This window comes from Hirundo rustica, chromosome 4 (genome assembly GCF_015227805.2).
Source record: "Hirundo rustica isolate bHirRus1 chromosome 4, bHirRus1.pri.v3, whole genome shotgun sequence".
Taxonomy (NCBI): domain Eukaryota; kingdom Metazoa; phylum Chordata; class Aves; order Passeriformes; family Hirundinidae; genus Hirundo; species Hirundo rustica.
This window is the reverse complement of record NC_053453.1, coordinates 46,025,356-46,046,251: the sequence shown is the minus strand read 5'-3', so window position 1 is coordinate 46,046,251 and position 20,896 is coordinate 46,025,356. Positions and strand designations below refer to the sequence as shown.

Below are 20,896 nucleotides of genomic sequence, written 5' to 3'. Positions count from 1 at the left end.
TGCTGATGGAAAAGAATAGTTTGCATTTGTAGCAAACACATTGAAACAGCAACACAGCCAGGCTGTCACACCTCATTCTCTGCCGTTTCTGGGTCAGCATTAAAGCAATGATAAAATGTCTTACGTAGCAGACATATGAAACATTGCTCAGTTCGCCTTATTTAAACTGTTAATGTTTAATGGTATTGCTTGTGGATAGTACTGTGGGTAGTACATAGTACTGGGAAGAGTTCAAATACCTTTTGTTGGAAACAGTGCTTAAGAAGCTTGGGGGTTCAGGATTTTTGCTAGTGAATTCTCCTTAAGCAAGGAGATAGGAGGGCTCAAGTTTGGTTACACTTTGCGAGACCTGAAAAATTGTTACTTGATTAACAAAAGCTTTAGCACCTTGCTTTAGATTTTACCTGTAGTTTCTTTGATACCCCTTCTTCCACTGATACACCTATCAGCTGATGAAAATTTTAGCAAGTGCCCCTCTGTTCTCCTTGCTCTTCCTTCCTCTCTGTCTTCCATGCAATGAGAGTTGGTCTTTGTTTTTCAGTGACAAGCATTCACACCTGCAGTATCCAGTTGTGAGAAAGGTTCTTGCCACTCACCTACGGCCTGATTTATGGCCATCTTCTTGAACAGCTCTTTGCAGCCCTCTTTTTCAAACTAAGGGTTGAAACATATGGTAACTGAAAATGTCAGTGTATTACTTATCCTGCCCTCCAAGCTGTGATGAAGCCTTGCTTTTAAATACAATGGCCTATTCTGCTACAGGAATAACCACGAAATATCTGTCCGTGTTTAGCCAACTTTCCAAACAAATGCTGTATGAAAGTCACACGCATCACCAAGTTCCCAGACTCTGTTTCCCAATTTCCATGTATTCAGTGGTGTCACTTACAAAAGCTGTGTGGTGGCTTCTGTTTTGTTTTCTTCTTTTTTTGAAAGGAATGATACGTCTCTAAACTGTGTCCTGCATTTCCTGACAGTCTCTGTTGGACGTTCAGAACATCCAAACACTGAGTCAGTATAGAGGCATGGTTTGAGACCTGTTTTTATCTGAGGCATCCAAAGCAACCATTGAACCACTGAACCCCTGCAGCATTTAGAATATAGTGGCTGTTAATATCTGTTGTCTTATCTACCATTGGGCTAAATCTAAGACAATTTTCAGACAGTTCTTTTGGGTAGTCTTCATAAATTTCCAGATGTTTAGTAGGAATGTGTTTCTTGGCTGATACAAGCAAGATGTGATCCTGATGTTTTCTGAATAGGCTTTTCGTAGCAGAATTACAGAGAATGTAAATTGGCATGGCAGTTGTACAAATGTATGTGTTTTTTAAGTCAGTCTTTAAAAAAACCCACATTCTTTATTTTTCATATTTGTCTCTTATTGTAGATGCAATTGATTGAATCTCCTGTTTTTATGCATGCCCTTGAAATGTTGCAGACTGTTGTTGCACAGAATATCATGTCAGTGCTTTAAAGCTCTATTTTATTCTCTTTCAGTTGCTTCTCAAATTAGGCTGTGGTGCCTGTTTTCACCTCAACAGTACTTGCCTGCTTTGCACATAAACAAATATTATTGAGTTACATTAGTATATTAAATTCCTTCAACATATGAACAGTATTAAGAGAATGAGGAATTAGAGATACTGATTTGACTTGGCCATGTAATATGACTTTTCTTTAAGAAATAGAGATCCCATGGGATTAGAATTTCTAGTTCATGACAAAATTGTTGTCTGGTAGGTTGGGACAATTTTAGTCTTACTCATCAATTGCAATAAAAACATAAGAGAACTGAACTAGAAATTATGTTGGTTCTGTTCTTCTCAGGAAGAATCTAGCTTCTTTTCTAGGAAGAAATCAATTCTACATTCTGGTATAAAATACTATATAAATATACCTTTTCTCTCTTTGTCTAGAAATTTAAATACTTGTAAAATCAAAAAGGACTGCAGGTCTTAATTATACTTAACATGACCTTTTAACCTACTTTTCTAATGATTAAATAGAGATGTTAACCTGAGAAAGCCACTGTCATCTTACTGTTTACATAAACACAGAGGAAGGGGCTTTATCTGGTGAAAGACATGAAAAATGTCAGCTATATTTTCTTTTTAGCAATATATAAAAGGAGTGACCTAATTTATTTATTCTTTAGCTTAAAAAAGGTAATGATTTTTTAAGTCAATATGTAAGCCTTCTGAAATAAATTATGAAATGTATTCTTGCCCTTGCTGTCTAGGCAGACTGTTTAAGCTGCTTCTGAGAACTTCCTGAGAATTCAGTTAATTGCTTTGATACATGTCCTGGTTTGGGACAAATTTGGGAGAAAACCCCTGTAGAGGATCCCTCTAAGGAAGCAAACCCAAGTGGCCCCTCCCTCCAACCGGTCCGGAAAAAACAAAACCCTCTTGGGAGAAAAGTGGAAAAAACTATTTTACTAAACAAATGAAGTGCATACAAGTATAAAGAATGAATAATATGAAACAATAAAACCTCTCCTTCTGGAGTGAGATGGCAAATTGAGAAAGTCCTTGCCGTGGGTGTAGCTCGGCTCTCTCTCTCAGCGTCTCATCAGTCCCAGTCCCTCCGGCGCTGCTGGAAAATGCCGAGGTCCAGGCCCCGGTGGGCTGCAGGTGCAGCCCCAGTGCTCCCCTGGGTTTTCAGTCCAGAGCAGGTTTAAACAGTTCCAAGAAAAAGGAAAAAAACCAGTCCAGGGAACTTCTCTGCCCTAGCTAGCTGAAATTAACTAAAAGCAAAAAAAAAAAAAAATCTCTGTCCTGCAGTCTCTCCAAGCCTCCGCCGAACACCCCGTCTGCAGAAGAATGTGGAGGAGTCGGGCAGTTTGTTTCTCAAAACAAACTCTGCACTTCTCCGTGCTCTTAGAACAAGTCTTAAAGGCACAGGACTCAATATACAGCACAAACAGATCAGACGATTGGGGATACAAGCATCATTAAATTACCCTAGGACAATACACATTTGGAAAATACCATCTAGAAGCTACTTGATATGTCTTTCAGCTCTGAATTATCTCTTACGTTTCTCTCTGTTGGCCCTAAATATATAGTTTCTTATCTTCCATGGTGTAAAATGTTTCAAATCACTGTGTAACTGGAGAATAACTGGCTTTTAGCTTAGACTTACTGTTTGAGTGCTGGTGAAGATGTGCGAGCTTACTTTCAGTTTTCTAAACACGCTGGATTTTATTCACAGCATACAGCTCATTGTACTAGTACAGCTTCGTGAGAGTTGCAAATGTAATCTGCGTCCTGTGAGATGGGCGAACATGGGTCATGGCCAGAAGGTGTTACAGCCCCAGGCTTCAATCACTGCTATTGGCTTTTTGTTCATACGGCTCACTGGAAACAGGCTGTAGCTAGAGGTGCTGGCCTGGTATTTCTGAAAGGTCAATGGTGAAACTTAGATATTCAAATCTATTTAAACTTGAAGCCTAGTCATGTGAATGTCAAGCATGTTAAAGTGTATCCTGGTTTTTGGTTTGGGCTAAGCTGTCCTATAGCATGTATATAGTAGAACTTTCCAAGAACAGAAAACAGTGAAGCAGTGAAGTTACATGATTCTCTAAGCTTGACTCTGATGTAAGTGCTGGAATAAAAATACAAGGCATTGCAGAAACTATGTTTGTATTAGTAAATGAAGCTCTGTGCTCTATGAAGCTATTTGTGCTATATGGCTCTCTACCACATGCAGCTGTAGATCGGCAGCAATCATAGCATTCTAAATGGAACCATTTACTCAATTCTAAGCAGTTAAAAGGGAATTGATTACACTGTCATCAGATGTTGCTAGAAGGTGCTAAGGAAGATGAGTTGCTATGTCTGTGACTTTAAAACTTAAATAAGGTAACTTATTTCTTGGATTCCCACCACCTGAGCACATCTGAATTCCATCCTGTAAAAACTGTTTTGCCCATGGGACTGTCCTTCGAGAGGAGTCATCTGTCTGCCAGATAACTCCAGTTTTAATATGTGAAAAAGGAACTTTGATTAAAGTAAGTTGTGCTTTCACTCATTAACTAATTAAGGCAAGATTTCATATTAGCCCTAAAAGACGATTTCATTAGAGCTCAGGGCACAAGGAGAGCAGCTGGCAGAAGAAGAGAGATTGAATGCATCTATGTGTAGGTGTCTCAGGCTCCAGTTACGGATGATGGAGCCCTGGGAGTTGTTATGCTGACCCTACCTAAGCTATACACGTTTGTTCAGTCAGATTATTAGTTTCTTGCTCCATTAACTGTGTTGAATAGCTCTGCATTGGTAGTGATTGGGGAGTAGACATCCACATGTAGATGTTGGGGTTTTTCTAAAACTCAGTTGAGAGCCTTCAGCTGATGAAAATAAATCATTAAAAATAGGACAATATTCTGAAAAGGCTGAATTTTTCCAAATACTTCTTTACACAGCCAACCCCATCACCCCTAGTCCTACAGAGTGAAATAAGGAGAAGACAGAAACCATTCAGTCCTACACATTCATTTTCCTGTTGTGTAAACTATTTCTGCATCCAGTTTAGAATTGTGTGAGGATTAGGAGGACTCTGTGGTAGCCTGCAGTTGGTCTGGTTCTGCACTTGTCTGCCTGTGGGTCGGTGCCCTGCTTTTGCTGGGCACTGTGTTTCAATGTTGTAGGCCACAGTTATTCCAATAGTAAATTATTTTAGCGCACAATCCCTGAACCCCATGCTAGTTTTTGTAGCGAGAGTTTCCTTCTAGTGCTGCTTTCAGTATCCTGGCATACTTCCCAAAGAATGCTGTCTTAATGATTCATACTAATATTAATGTTACCACAAAGAAATAATTTACCTTGAATGGCTTTAAGGAGATAGGGTACTGAGAAGCTTAACTTTATCAAGCCTGAAAGTAAATCTCAACTATTAGAGGGGAAAAGTAGTGTTTTATTCTTTGGGCTTATTTGTAAGTCTATCTTGAGAAAGGTAAGTCAAAAAGTTCCTGGTGCTTTCACAGAGTCTGAGATCTTTGGTGAAATTTGGCATTATAAGTGAAGCTGAGGCAAGGTACTTTCCTACAAAACATCTGTGTAGCAGTTTCTGTTCTGCTGTGAGTGAAACCCATGTGTTTTGCAGTCTTTACACTGAGGAAGGCCTGTCCCACTGCAAACAGCATTGTACTCTGGTGGTGCTTGATGCTTGGCATGGCTCATGCGCCTCCTGAAAGAGGGACTTTTCCCTTGGGATCAGAAAACTGGGATTTGAAGTTTAGAGTCTCACTCATTCTCATTGGAATGCCTGGACTATTGGGTCAGATGCTATTTTGAGCTTTAAATTGTGTGCTGTCTCCTAGTTGGTTGTTTGTGCACATATATTGGGGTTTGGTTTGAATGCCTTTTTTTTTTTTTTTTTTTAACTGTTCTGTGTATTGCTTCAGAAATTCTGTGGTGATCTCAAGAACTCTTTCCTTGTGAAAACTAGTGCATTTAGTTGTTGTGGTTTGTTTTTTATTTTCTGTGAAACTGACAGGCATCTGCAAAAATATTTGAATTCAATAAATTGTCATTTCTTGGTGAGAAGATAAAAACAAACCCAAGTAATCATCATTTAACTTCTGTTAGGCTCTTTTCTTCCTGTGTAAAGTGAAAGATAAAACCCAATTAGAAACATCAGCTAGGGAATCATGAGTTATGGTACAGCACTGAAGGCGCTGTAAGTGATGTCTTCAATAAATGAAGAATGTAAAATATCTTCCACTTCTCTGTGGCTTTGCTTTATGCAAAGTAATCTTTAAGTACATGTTAAAAGGAAACTGACCAAAATTCAAGATACTGTCATACTTGTTTCTTCTGTAAAGGAGTGTGTTGGTTAAGGTGGATACCTTAGGTGGTGCAGGCTTACTGGGAAGGATGCCCCAGCTCCTCACCCGGGCTGTGATGACATCTCTTGGTTGTAGCTACGCAATCTTCTCTTTATCCAAGACTTTATCTAAATGTTCATGAAACCTGATGTAGGAATATGTTGGATCTGATATAAATTCCTGCGAACTGACAGAAATGTTCACTTGTTCACTAAATTTAAGCATCGCAGGCCATCTTCCCCTCTTCTTCCGTGACTCTTTGTCTTTAGAGTAGTAAAATACACTTTTGAACATATTTACAAAGTTCATCTCAAGATGATACTGAGAGATATTTTTTATTTGGCTGTATTTTTATTTTATTTTTTTTTTTATTTTAGAGATAAAAGTAGTAATCCAACAGCCCAATTTCCCAAACAAGATAGTCCTGGGGGTTGATAGTTACAGATCCAGGAAACTTACACACTTCTGCCTGTTACTGCCTGCTGCCAGGAAGATGCTGATGATTCTGATTTTCCTGCTCTAAAGAGAACTGAAATAGTGCTGCTGACATCAGGGTCGACATTGGGTATTATCAGTCTGTGAAGTGCAGCTGGTTCCTGGGTTCGTGCAGTTTGAGGCTCCGATGTGAGTGGTAGTTGCCTGCATCTGTAGGAGCTGGTGTTCCTGCCCACCTCTGTATGGGAAAGATGACATTTCCCGTGGCAAGGGCCATGTTGCCGAAGGGTGACTGCTCACTGTTACAGCCTGTATGTCAGGCCGCTAGCAAAAGCTGCATTACTTTAAGGGTGCATGTGAGAGCTGACTCCCACAGTGCTAGGTCCCCCAAAACTGAGGCCAGCCATGATCATGACAGTACTGGTGAAGAGCCTGGCACTTGTGAGTGGTGCACTCTATCCCTGCTAGTGTGAGAGGAAGACAGTTTCTAACAGGAAGAGGAGGAGGTTTTGTCCATGTTTCCCCCCCCCGCCAATGACAGTATGCCTGCTTCCCCAGAGCTCCCATCCACCCTGCAGGTTCACAACTGCAGCACATTCCCTTTGCTCAGCAGCTGTGCTTTACCTCTGGCTCCTTGTCCTCATGGAGCTTGCCTTCAACTCTGCCTGCCTGCCTGCCTGGGTAATCTTGGCTGGCTTTGTCCAACAATTGAGTTGAATGATTGCTGTCCCCCGGGGATAATTGCACGTGTAATCTATTATTTTTTCTTCTCTAGGGCTCTTATTTGCACAGAATAAACCCCAAGCACAATAAAACCACAAAAAAACCCCACCCAAAACAAAAAACAAAACAACAACAAAACAAAAACCCCACAAAACCCCCCAAACTCGAGCAAAGAAACAGATTTTGCTGTTTAAATGAAAAGAGAGAAAGGGCAAAAGGAAGGAGAGGCCAGAGCAATTTTCTACACTCATTCTTTCTAGATGTGCTTACTGGAACTATGAGAAGCATCTGTTTTTCTCTATGAACAGCAGACCTTCCCATCACTGGGAAAGTAAACACAGCACTGTGAACTGCTTAGTAGAGTGTCATCCCAAAAGGATGCTGTTGCACTGTCATTGTATGATACTGACTGCTTTCTGTATTGTTGTAGTGCGTTAATTTGGTTTATATTGTATTTCATTTTTATATTGGGTTTTGTAATGTTTCTTCTGTTCCCTGGAAACTGTATCACATGGTTTGTCCCTGCTCAGCCGTGCCCATCTTCCCACGCTGGAATGTAACCCAACTCTGTTCCACTCCCACCTTATCCCTGACTGGGCAGTGGCTTGTCCCTGCCTCTAGGCCCTGCCCCCTGGGTAAAAGCCCCGGGATGAGCTGCTTTTGCACGGGATCAGGACGAGGAAGGAGCTACTGGGCTCCAGACTCCAAAGGGGCTGCAACTCAAATAAAGCCCTGATTTCCCCCACCCGCCCCCCACCAGAGAAAGAGCAGACTCTGCCTTTTGCCATCGACGGTTTTCTGGGTCTCTCTAAAGAGCCACCGCACTGTATAAAGCTTACGAGGAAAAATACCCAATTCCGTATTTTGTGACCCCCTGTAACCTTACATTGCCAACCCCATTGTCATTTGCTGTGTGCCAAGAAACTGCCTCTGGTTCTTGCACTCAGAGTGACTCTCACTGGCATCCTGTGCTAATCGTATCAGATAAACAGTACTGGGAACCTAGTAGCTGGACTAATTTTCTATATGTATACTTATATATATTTGTTTAATCTGGAGGGAAACTATGCTGATCAACTCTGCAAATAAGTAAATGGTTGTTAAGGTTAAATGCCTGCTTCCTGCTTAGGAAAGAGTACAGTGTTTTGTTTGGTTTAGTTGTGACAAAACTAGTTGCCCATATGATATGTGGTAGACTTGACAACTGCAAGCAAGCAACTGTATTTAGTAATTAATTTCTGAAACACTAAATAAATAATAGAAGTTTTGAAGGCTCTGTTTAGAGCTTTGGCTGCATTTAAGTAGCTGAACATGGTAGTTTTCCTGGGTTAAAACCATGTAAATGTTGTTGAATTCTTAGTGACTCGTGAAACAAAATACTCTGAATGCTGGGTTAATAAATGTGTGCTATTTGTGGTTATCAACATACACATTTAATATGTTCATTTTGTGCTAATGTTTAAAGTGTTGTGGCTTGTACTGGTAGCATCCAAATGCAAAATTAAGAGCTCTAAAGTGTCAAAACTCTTCATGTGTCCTTCATAAATCATATGTGAGCCTGTGCTAGGTAAAGTATGATAATCCCATTTAGAGGAGTGCTCTCATCTTGGTTACTGGAGAGGTAAATCTTTTCCAAAAAAGTTAAAAAGTGATTCTTAGTTGTCTGGCCCATATTAAAGTCAGTAGTTTCAATATGGAGATAATTGGTTTATGAATATCTGTGCTTTAGAGTGAGTCTTTGTATCTTCTTTTTAAAGGCCAAAATCCAGATGCTACCTTCTATTTGGTATGAAAACAGGATTTTATGAAAAGTTATATGGAAAATTGTGTTGTTGTTGGGGGGGGGGGCGTGGCGCAGGAATTGCATAACAGTCCTTTTTATTTTGCAGAATAAAATTTTGTTGCTAGTATGTAGTGCTATTGGGGAAAAAAACTTCACTGAATAATGGAATATGCCTTTTACAAGCATTTTCTAACTTTAATTGCAAAATTAGAGCATGAAAGAATTAATATGAATCTTCAGAATTGCATTTTCTACTTCTTAAACGTGCGAACAAAATTTACAGTTCTGTATAAAAATAAGATGGAAAAGAGATGTGTCTCATATTTTTTGTTTGTTTGTTTTTCCTTTTTGTAATAGGGCTTTATTTGTCCTCTCTGTATGAAGTCTCATGGATCAGCAGAGGAGCTGTTCAAGCACTATGAAGCAGTTCATAATTCTGGCATTGATTCAACTCATGGAGGGGAAGGTCATCTGTCACCAGAAAGGTGAAACAGTACTCATTTGTGCATGTACTTTTGTGCCAGTTTTGAGCTGCTTCTAGTTACACTGAAGTTTTATTAATTTGAACTTACGCAGTCAAGTATTTAAATGTTCATATCCCATTTCCAGCTGGAATTAAAAGGCAGCTTGTCACTTATGTTGTCTGACACTGATCTGACAGTAAGTGAAAATCAGATACATGTTTTTATGATATTAAGCCACCTGTTTCTGATTCAGCAGGCAATGCAGCATTACAGACCAGAACGATTTTTACAAGTGTGGCAGAAAAAATGTGGGTTTCTTCTTATTTCTGACATAGAGCTGAAATATCATCATCTGATAGTGGAGAGGACAACCATAAAGATAGAAAAGAAACCAAATTTTGTCCCTAGTTAATTAGGGTATTTACTCGGTAATTGCAATATCAGTGTTTGCCTGAATAGCTTCCCTTATTAGCTAGTTATTGCAAATCTGAGAAGTTTGTGTGTGCCAGTAATTCTCCTGTGTTTCAGAAACTCCATATTGATCTTCAGAAATCCTAACTAGTTTATTTATTTTTTTTGTCAAAACTGTATCGTTCAATGCATTCCTAGGAAGAATATCAGGTAGTTTTATTTTTGAGAGCAGCAGTATGTAGCAGGAACTGATAATGTGCAACTTTCTCTGGAAATGTTTAACTGAGTAGTCTGAGTTGCTTTGGGAGGGTTTTTCTTGGGGGTAAAATTTCCATTGGTTTCCCCTTGCTTCCTGCTATTTCTTTTTCTGTTCAGTGCTTGTTTTGCACTGTTGCAAATAGCAGTCCATGGTGCTGTTTTGTCACACTCTCCTAGACTCCCTTGGGTTGTACGCAGGAGTGTCAGAGTGAGCAGCACAGAGGTACAACAGCACATGACCCTGTGGCTCCTTAGGGATCCTGGGAAATTAAACTGTTCAAATGTTTTCTTGCAAGCAGAAATGCAACCCAAAATGACAAATAATTGCATTGAAAGAAAAACATATATTTATGGAACTAACTCAAGAGAGCGTGGCTCTTTGGTGAGAAAGAAGCGTGGAAGAGAACATGTTTCAGTTGTTACCCAAACGAGGATCTGTATCTCCCCAATACTGAGCAAAGCTGGCAAGCCAATAGGGGCTAGCATTAGCAGAGGTTGTGGGTCAAAAGAAATCAAAACTGGGGCTTTTTACAGGATAAAGTGATAGAGTACTAGTGAAGTCATATTTGGCTTCTGATGTGCACATTTATTCAAGAATGAATGTTTCTTCTTTTTTGCCTGATTTAAGTCTTTCTGGAGTAATTCAATTTAGACCTGAAGTGTTACTTTTGTAGGATAACAGCATTCACATGGGGGAATTATTGGTCATAACTGTTGTTATGTTTTATTTGGGTTTATATTGTATTTCATTTTTATACTGGGTTTTGTGATGGTTTCTTCTGTACTCCCCTGTTCCCATTGAAAATGTATCATCCCGAGTTTGTCCCTGCTCCTCTTCCCCACCCATTCTCCCACATTGGAATGTAATCCAACTCGGTTCCACTCCCACCTTGTCACTGATTGGGTAGTGGTTTGTCCCCGCATTTAGCCCCATCCCTGGATATAAGCTAGGAAAAGCAGATGGAATTTGTCTTGGCTGGGGGAGAGGGACTGGGCTCCTGACCCAGGTCGGGGCAGGACCACAGGAGAAAGACTGAATAAAGCCCTGATTTTCCCCCGGCTCAAGTGCAGACTTTCCTTTGCCATCGATGGGGGCCTGTTCTTTCTAAAGGAAAAGGTTCACAGCTGCTCCTGGGATCTTTAGGGCCATGAGGAAAAATCCTTCCAACTGTGGTTAGTCTCTTGAGCTAGCCAGGGCTCAGAGAGAGACTAGCCAGACATAACTATATTGTTTGTATAATTTATGAAATACTTATTGTATGCCTACAGATTTCCAAAGTCAGCCAGATGTTGGCTGGTGAAGTTTAGTTATTTTTTCCCTGGCTCTTGACAGTTTAAGGACAAGTAGTTTTGTTTTCTCTCACATGATTGAAAAAGTGGACAAGGTCAGGGGTGGTATAAAGGGAGTCTGGTGAGAGCCATTGTGTGGCACGTGAGCTATATTTTCCTATTAGTATTGCGTGCTTTAATGCTACTCATTTGCGTGCTTGCTTGAGAAAACTCTCATTCAGCAGAAATACAGTTTTCAGAGCCTTGCTCTCCATGTGTGAAGCTTATGTGTAATCCTTAGGACCAGTATTGGGATGTGAAATACCATATGTAGTCAATAGGAAAAGTTAAGTACTGGGAATTGCGCAGTTTCCTCTTCCTCCCACTCCCCAGTCAACTATGATGAGTAAGTTCCAAGAGTAAATCATGTGACTCTCCCCCGGGTGATTCAGCAAGGCCATTAGTACTCAGTACTAGGGTGGAGGCACTAGCATTATAACTGGGAAACCGAATGCGCCGTAATGAAAAGGAACTAAGGATTTTCCAGATGGTAGGCTTAGATGTGCTGAAGAGGAAGGGATTGTCACAGCACTAGCAGAAAAGGAGATTTGATGAGGATTAGGATGACAGGAAGAAAAGTAAAGTTATGGTGCCTGTAGTGATCCCTTACACTAATTCCTACCCCCCCATGCATTTTCCACTGCTTAAACTAAATTTAGGTTTCATTCTAAAATGGCCAAGCAAAATTTTGTTGGGGATATCAAAGCAGCTACTGTAGGAGGTTCCATACAATACAAACTCATTCCTTTCTTCTCCCCTCCGCCTTCCCCTCTACTACAAACTAGCTTTGTACAACTCAAACCCTTCAATCTGTTGTGAAGACCGGAGCATCTTAATTGCTTTGGTATTGCAGGTCTGGTATATGTTCAGCTCAACTTCAATGCAGTTAACTACTTTTTATTTATAATCTTAGATCTGAATCTTAGCTCATTTATTTACTTGTACTGATTAGAAAGTGGCTCCCTCTTCTCCAGCTACAGCAAATAAAAGGTTTTGGAAGGCAGCTACACCTGCCTCAGTGAAGTTCTATTTGCAAACCTCCAGTAAATGTATCACACAGACAGAATGATGTGTACATAATAAAATTTTCCTCTGAAGAAAGTAAATCTCCCAATATCCCATGTTTGTTTTGTCATTAAAATTGGTCCACCTTGGGGTTCTTGCTTCACTGGTTCAAATACATGTTTCATTTGCCACTTGATGACCCTGACCTGATGTTAATATGCTAATGTAGATTGAATCTATTCCTCACCAGTTTAGCTAAAGAATAACTTGCTTTGGTGATTTCTTTTCTCCTGAGTATGAGATATTTTGAAAGAACATCTGTGGAGGAGGGGATAATGCACACCAGCAGCAATAAAATTGTATGGTATAAAACTGAAAGTATTTGTTGGCACTGGTACCCTCACATATATATTCTGTATAACCCTTAGTGTTGCCCCTGTACAAACAATAAGAAAGAGTATTTTTTTTAATGACCCTTGTATTCTTGATTTGGAGTGGCTGTATCTCAGAAATGCAAGATTATCCTTGTGTATATAGTTGTGCAACTCTGTAAGGAGACCTGTGATTTTGAAGGATGCTACATGAATCAATTACTAACTGTTATAGCCTTGGATCTTGTATTCTTGTGTGGCTGGAGGCTTGAGCATGAAATTTGAGAATTTAAAATTCTAAGGCTTTAAATATTCAGATCATTAAGTGGATATGTCTGTGGAGCATACTGAATTGCTTTGTAGATGAAAAATTATGTAACTGCATATTTCAGGAGTAAGATAGCATACTGTCACTTGGCAGTGTTCCTTTACGTGATAGGGGAAGTGAAGGAGAAGAAACCTGTCCTTTTTGTACAGAGGCATGCAAACCAGTTAAATGTTCCAATGCATAGCTTTGTTATTCTGAACTTGTGGTTGACTGATGCACTGATTTAGATTTACATTCTGTTTTCATGAGACTTTCTTTCCTATCTATTTCTTTATTTATCCATTTAATATGTTTAGCATTTTTCAGGTGATATGCAAAGTGATATAAATCTGGTTTGTTCCAAGTTAAAAAAAATCTAAAAATAAATATTTATGATTATGTAAGTTATATTGATGTAGTTCATGGCTATCAGTCCAGTTACTTAACACACATTACTACCTGTATGTAATTGACAAAATATAACCACTGTGTATTCATTTTCTCCACTCTGTGGATATATTTATTCAGAGATGAAGTATCACTGCTCCGACAAGAAGTCCAAGACTTGCAAGCTTCACTGAAGGTTGGAAATGTATTTTACTTGCACTTGGTTCTTTCAAATTGAAGTGTTCCACTCTCTTAAGCAACCGAATTTATAGTCTCTCTCTCCATCTCCTTTTTTTTTTCCTTATCATTTTCCCCCTCAGGAGGAGAGATGGTATTCAGAAGAGCTGAAGAAGGAACTAGAGAAATTGCAGGGGCAGCAGCAGCAAGTAATTGCTTTAAAATACTTGAAGCAGGTTTATCGTCAGCATTGACATTGAAGATTAAAACCTTTTTTGTAAGGCACGTGGCCTGATTTAGTTAGTTCTGTAATTTAAATATTGACATGTTCTTGAAAACAAAGCTAGTTATCTCTCCACAATGTAACTTATATATAAATGTGAAGAACAAAGTCGGAATAGATAACAGTTCTTCTATACTACTCTACAAGTTCAGTTCAGACTTTTTCTTCTGTTAAGTTTATTCAGAACTCAGTTTATTAAAGAAAGTAAATTGAATGTGGTCGTTCATCTTTTATGAGAAAAGGCTATGGAGTCTTTCTTGTAAGAACTTTTGGAAAACAGCAGTGGTATTTCATAGGTATCCAGCTGAGCTCAAAAAATAATGCAAGGCAAATTGTGGTGTGTTGTGCCCTAAAGGAAGCTCTTGCTTTTTTTTATTACTATGAGTTGCTTAGATGCAGAATAGTTACAAACCTGAGAAATTGCTTTCTGACAGAACTCCCTCTCAGGATGTACTTCTTGATGTCTGTAACCTCTGTTTTTAGGACAGATTTCTTTATTGAGGAAAGGGAGGGAGGAGAGGGTTCTTACTGGAACCTTGCAAGTGGAAACCTTAATAGTGTAGTGATACATGAAATGAAAAGTCATCTTGGCCTTTTCCAGTCTTCCAAATATAGCTGTTAGAATTCAGGTATTTTTATACTGCTGTACAGTATTTGAGCCCAGAAATCTTTATTTCCATGTCTTTTCCAAAAAATGGATGAACTACTTTGGAAGTAGTAATTTTTATTCCTACTGTCTAATGGTGCATTTATTCTGTTTTCTTAAGGATTCTAAATCTGATGGACTGACAACAGCTACATCTACAGGTGGCTAACATTTTATACTGCTTTGGAATTTATTTTGGTTTAGCATTTAGGTAATTTAGCACTTTTTGTAAATTAAAGAGCTAGAAAGCTGGAATGTTACAATTACTGGCAAAAATAGTTCATTTTAAGATCTATTTAGAGCTTTTTATGTTAAGCAGTAGTCCGGGGGAATGTTCCAGGGGCTTAGGGTTCGAAATTTTTAGAAGAAAAACAGGAGTTCTTCTGAATCTGAAAGCAGTTCTTATGAGACATTTTGAACACCTTTTTGATCATTTCATGTATTCAAGCAGTCAGATATATACTATACTATATAAACTATAATATTTTTCAGTGTTGGTTTTATGTAGTGTTTTTTGGTTCTTGTCTAGCTAAGAACACAGTAAACTTTTTTTTGTTTTGAAGACCCATTATTTTTGCTCTGTTTTCCCCATGAGGCACTCATAGAATAAAATTTTCCCTATTTGTACATAAAGTTATCTGACTGATATTGCTAAAGCTTTTAATTACAGTTCAGGGCTTGGAATTCAACATCATGTTGCAGTGATCTGAAGTGCTATTTGTGACCAATGAAAACCAATATGTACTTAATCCTGCAGAGTACTCAACTAGTGACAGTGACATCGTGCTTGCAGATATTTAACTTCAGTAAAGTTGTTCACTTGCTAAGATGATTGGATGTTAAGGGATTTTGGATTATATATTCACCTCTTGTCATTAGTTATGGGCATGAGGAACTGTATTGTCCTAGTTCGTCTAGAAAATAATACTGTTCTTTTTATGGAAATAGAATCATTAAAACGGCAACTGGAAGAGATCCAAGTAGAAAATTTTAACAATAAGCAAATGAAAGACTTATTTGAGCAAAAAGCAGCACAACTGGCCACTGAAATTGTGGGTAAGTGTATTAGCACGAGATCTGATTCTCTACTTGTGCAATTTGTGAAAGGGATCGTTTATTCAACTTCTTTCTTATTAGATCTTAAATCAAAGTATGATGAAGAAATCAGCCTTCGGGAAGGTGCAGAACAGAAAGTGATGAACCTGAGACAAGAACTGCAGAAAGAGAGAAGTACAGTAGAAGACTTAAAGACAGAGCTGGTATTCACATCACATTAATGTTTTTGATGTTTTCAGATCAAGGGAGACGTTTATTTAAATGCTTGCAAACATGGCTTTAAAGCAGTTAAACTCTGTTGAACTTGAGGATGTCTGCTTGTGGGCTGAAAAAAAATTCGGAGTACCATTGTTTTTGGTCTGCATTTTCAGTGTTTTTCCAGTGAGAAATTATATGTTGTCTCTGACATATATTAAAATTCACTCTGCGTTATGTTACAGTATTCTTGTTTTATGCTTTACCTTTAAGCATTCCTGCAGTGCATTACGCATGTGCTGCACAAACCTGAACTTGGAGCATGCTTTTGCTGACTTCCACAGCTATCTTTAGGTCAGTCTTTTTCCATGAGGTATCAGAGCATGCTCTGACTGCCCTCGGGCAGCTGGATTTTAAGATGTGCTCAGAGAGGTATTTTGTGATAATGTGGCTGAAAAACTGGCAGCTGTCATCATCATGCCCATGTTAGTATTGTCTCTCTTGGATTTGGTTGATAACACCAATGTGCATGTATTCCAGGGTTTTAGCTCCTGATGACTTTTATATTCAGCCGTGGCTCCAGGGAGCAATCTCAGTGACTCAGCAAGCTGGGCCATTTCTAAAGCAGTAGTGCAAGGAATTTACTAGTTTGCCACTCAGCTACTGCTTAGACTCTGGAGGAAAGCAGGACTTGTTTATCCCCCTTCTTCGCAGTAGCAAACTACCCTCAAGGGCCTGTTGGCCTTGCCCAGATGCTGGACCTATCCATTCCTCCCTGTTCAGCTATTTCTTGGCTTCCCTTTTCCTTATATTTTTTTCTGTTCTTTTTCTCTTCTAAAGATGCCAACAGTCCTTTTCTCTGCTTTCTTTAGTGCTCTTGGTTGCCTTCCCTCTCCTTTCCCTCCATGCTGTTTCATGCTGAGGGATGTTAAGGTGCTTGAAATGCAATTAAGAACAGATTTTACCTGTGGGTTTGGAATGAGCCATATCTGATAGTGTCTTCAAGACACTGTCTTCAGCTGCCCTTTTGTATTGTCTTTGGTGATTTTCTGAAATTATTCTTGAAGACAGGGGTAGTATCCTGTATGTAGCCATCTACCTACATAACAGTTAACAAAAATTAAATCTTTGAGACAATTTTCCATTTGTTAGATTTGATTGAAATCAATCAGCAAGTTCAAAATTTAGCAGACCAAAACTAAAAACTAGCCCTTAAATCCTGGTTTTTTTGGGAATTATAAGCACTTCTGTGTGGTTTTGAGGGTTTTTTATCTCTCTCTCTCTCTCTCTTTTTTATTTTTTTTTTTTTAAGCCTAGCTGTATTACTGAATATGTCACCTTGTCTATAAATTGATGATTTGATAGATTTTTAGAAATGACACTGACGCTGAAAGCATGTCTGCTAATGTGATCTTGCTCACTGCTCACAACTTTTCAGCTACAAAGGCCTGGCGTGGAAGATGTGTCTGTCCTGAAGAGAGAGCTGGTCCAAGTTCAAACACTGATGGATAAAATGACCCTGGAACGTGAAAGAGAATCCGAAAAGCTGAAAGATGAGTGCAAGCACTTGCAGGCAGAGCAGGCTAACTCTGAGGTAATAATCGTACATAAAGATGTGTGTTCTAGGTTTGCCATGATTATCATATGAAAATGGAAAATAATAATTAATCATAATGAAAAAGCATTTTTCTTAGTTGAATCTTCTCACTTCTCCAGAAGTTTTGGTTATACTGCTCTTCTATCAGTTACAACTTCCACTTCCATACAAGCAGAGAAAAAGGGATGCAGCATCTCAGATTTGGATCTTTAAAAAGAAGTTTACTCCTCAAACAGTCTCAAAGAGCTCCTGGCTAAAACACAATTTTTCTAAGTGTTACTCATAAGAAAATAAGAGCTGGAAGTCCTTCATTGACACATTGGCTGCAGCGCTTAACATAAATGTTTCGCCATGTTTCATCTCAGCTTTGCTCTTCAAGACCACATCAAGGACTGAAAGTTTAAAGTGGTTTTTACACCATTCTTGGCTGTTTTTACAGTTTGGCTGAGGATGCATGTATTAACTTTGGTTTTTCAAAGTGAATATCTTTAAATAAGCTGAATGCTCAGTATGGGTGAAAAAACCAAAAATTATATTAGCCGTATATGAGCGTCTCCAAATACTGCAGGAGAGGGACGTGAAGGATAGTATAGTCTGCAACTGTCACCTAAATCTGTTGGGTGTTTATACCTTTTTTCAGAGCTGTACCTGAAACTGGCGTCTATATCTTTCAGATGAATATTCATACTGAGTGGCTCCTTTCATCTTTAGTTTTTTACTGTAATGGCTCCTGCATAGTAAATGTGTAATGGAAACAGTTGCACTGCTTTGGAGCTAAGCATTGCTATGAATCTCTGCTTATTGGGATTTGTTTCAGTATCTTATGAATCTTCATTAAATGCAGCACCTAGCCTTGGTTGTTAACTTGTGTGCCCAAAGAAATAAACAAAATTAGTAGCCTAAATTGAGGGTAAATTTAATAAAGCCAGGGCTAGTGTTTTCTTGTTTGGGTAGTTTTTTTTTTTTTCCTCCCACTAAGCAAAGGCATTAGAAACACTGGAATATTTAGAAAACAAATTTGAGGCACTGTGCCTACTACAGCTTTGTGACTGCTTCTTTCCGTCTTTCATGCATCCATTTTATTTTTCTGCTTTCTAATAGACTTAAGTTTGAGATAAATTTTTTGGAAAGCATATAATTTTTATAGCAAATTTCTGTCATATCAAGACAATTTCAAGATGTTATTAAACAGAAGCATTTCTGGTTTTTTTAATGGTTCATTATTCATACAGACACATCAGCAAGAAAATACCAGGACTGACTATTTACCCAGGATGTATTTCCCTTTTAAGAAAGAAATTTGGGATGGTCTTACTGAATTGTGACTAAGAAATGGACTTTATGCATTTAGATTATGATTCTAGTTGGAAAGGCTGTAGTGGTGTCCTTTGTAAGCTTCTGCACATTTTCTGCATTATATTATATATATATATTCTTTATATCTGTAGAATATCTGCATTATTCTCAGTATGAAATAGCCACACTGTTTTCTGATAATATATTGGAATGTTTGGCCAAAAAAGACCCATCCTAGGATGTGTTTTAGCTAACAGCTCTGTTATGAAACAGCATTGTAAAGCACAGCATTACACAAAGTCAGCTAACTATATGCAGTCATATACTGCGTTCTTATGTTCTCTTTGGTGTTCCTTTTTCTGTAGGAAGGTTGTAAATTGGATGGTCATTGTCTATTACTTCTGTTCTGCTTTAGTTCACTTTTAAATTCAGTATTTATGCATTTGTGCTGAAATCTCTAATTATGAGAACAATAGGAAAGAAGACTTCTTTATAAATGTTACTGCTATATAGTGTACTTAAAATGAGTGCATTGATACACAACATGTTTTAGGACAGCCATGCCCTAAAGTGTTTTTCTTGTTTTCTTCCATTAATGTATTCAAAAACTGTGCAGTCATTGATATATTCTGTTCTGTACTGATCCTGTTTAATGTGGTAGTATTGTTCCTCTGATTATGCTGACCTGCAGGGTTAATGTGTCCAAAAGTCACACATCAAGTTTGCATCAAATGCCAGACTTGCTTCTAGAGCCTTTTCCAGCACATTTCCCTTCATAGAGCGGCCAGGATTTTGGCCACGTAACTGCAATGACTTGGAAAGGTTTCACCTTTGGCTAGAACTATGATAATTTTCAACAGATAATCCATTATGATTTTCATCAGTTTTGGGTTCAGCCTGGCATTTGCTAGTGGATTAGGTCAAACTTTTGTCTTGCAAGATAGAACATAAATGAATCTCAGCTGGGAAATTACACTCAGTGATCCTTCTGATGGTGCTCTGAGCTTAGTTTACAGGTGATATTTTTCCTTAGGCTTTTTATTTATATAGAAAACATATTTTTATTTTGCTGCCAGACATCTTGCTTTTGTTGGATTATGCATGCAAAGCTTTGTTTTAAATGTGGATTTTTCTGTTTGGCTTTTCAGGCTACCATTAACCAATTAAGAGCTGAACTTGCCAAAGGACCTCAGGAGGTAGCTGTGTATGTTCAGGAGCTGCAAAAACTTCAAAGTTCAGTCAAAGAGCTAGAACAGAAGAATCAGGTGAGAATGCTATTATTCCCTATGCTTGTCAACTCAACATTAAAATGGAAACGCGTCACACATTGTCTTTGAAAGGTCTGAAGACTAACTTATTGCAGAAGTTGAGAATTCTTTTGCTGTTTTGTTTAACAATTGGACTAATATAATGCGCAAGCCAAAACCATATTTTAATGATCATCATATCCCACAACTGAAATTCTTTAGGTTTTTATGGTTGCAAATTTTAAATTGCTGCAGTTTATGTTTACATATCATTAAGCACAATTGTCAACTCACACATTAAAAGTAATACGATAATACATTTGCCTAAAAATCATAATTTGAAAGATATTCTGAGCTCTCTTTCTTGGTTTTCCATTTTCTTAGCTTTTAGATTGTACTTTTGTCATATTTTTCAGGCCATTTACTGTCATCATGAATGGTAGAAAATGGAAATTGATTCCAGAAACTTCTCAACTTAAATTCTTTGAGAGTTGTTTTCAGAGCTCTTTGAGTTTGCTGCATTTTGTGTTTGTATTTAGAAATCATGTATTGTGGGGGTAAAAGGAAATAAAGGGGGACGGGAAGCAAGGACAAAGGTGTGTACCGCTTTATGTTGCGTGTAACATGATGTATGAACTGGACATTACATACATGCATTTACCAGGAGCCTTGTCAGCCTTAGAAAATAGGAAAGGACAGGGACCAAACAGAGTGTATTTAATATAACCTAATATTAAAGCATTTGCAGAAAATAAGAAGGTGCAATTAAAATTTGGTAAATGAAACTACCTTTAGCAGAATGACTCTGGCTCACTAAATTAGATGTGGAACTGAGAAGATAAGAATTGTCATGTTGTTATTTTCCACAGACCAGCAACAATGAATCAAGCTTTTGGCAGAAGTGTTGCTATACAGTACAGAGCCCTTTTCTGAATCTTTTCTATTTAATTAACAATGTGGAATGAAACAGATTGATGCATAAGATAACTACACATTAAGAGAAAGTCCTCCGCTATGTCAGGTTAATGCCAATCACCGCTTGAGGAGCAGGGAGAAGTGGCAGTGAGCTACTTTTCCTCTTTCAGTTTTAGTAACTTAA

At 38.4% G+C, this 20,896-nt stretch overlaps 1 protein-coding gene across 5 annotated transcripts in view; it reads left to right on the top strand.

Annotated features, from left to right (window-relative positions):
• Nucleotides 1-20,896, top strand: part of EEA1 (early endosome antigen 1) — a 66,483-nt gene that overhangs the window by 12,534 nt on the left and 33,053 nt on the right. For 4 of the 5 annotated variants that reach the window (XM_040061298.2, XM_040061297.2, XM_040061299.2 and 1 more), the window contains exons 3-10: nt 9,126-9,253; nt 13,442-13,496; nt 13,621-13,686; nt 14,528-14,567; nt 15,355-15,462; nt 15,544-15,665; nt 17,096-17,251; nt 19,699-19,815. In XM_040061298.2, coding sequence (XP_039917232.1) covers nt 9,126-9,253; nt 13,442-13,496; nt 13,621-13,686; nt 14,528-14,567; nt 15,355-15,462; nt 15,544-15,665; nt 17,096-17,251; nt 19,699-19,815 — 792 coding nt within the window. Of the gene's footprint in view, nt 1-9,125; nt 9,254-13,441; nt 13,497-13,620; nt 13,760-14,527; nt 14,568-15,354; nt 15,463-15,543; nt 15,666-17,095; nt 17,252-19,698; nt 19,816-20,896 lie in introns of those variants that run through there. The other variant, XM_040061300.2, reaches the window with a different exon arrangement.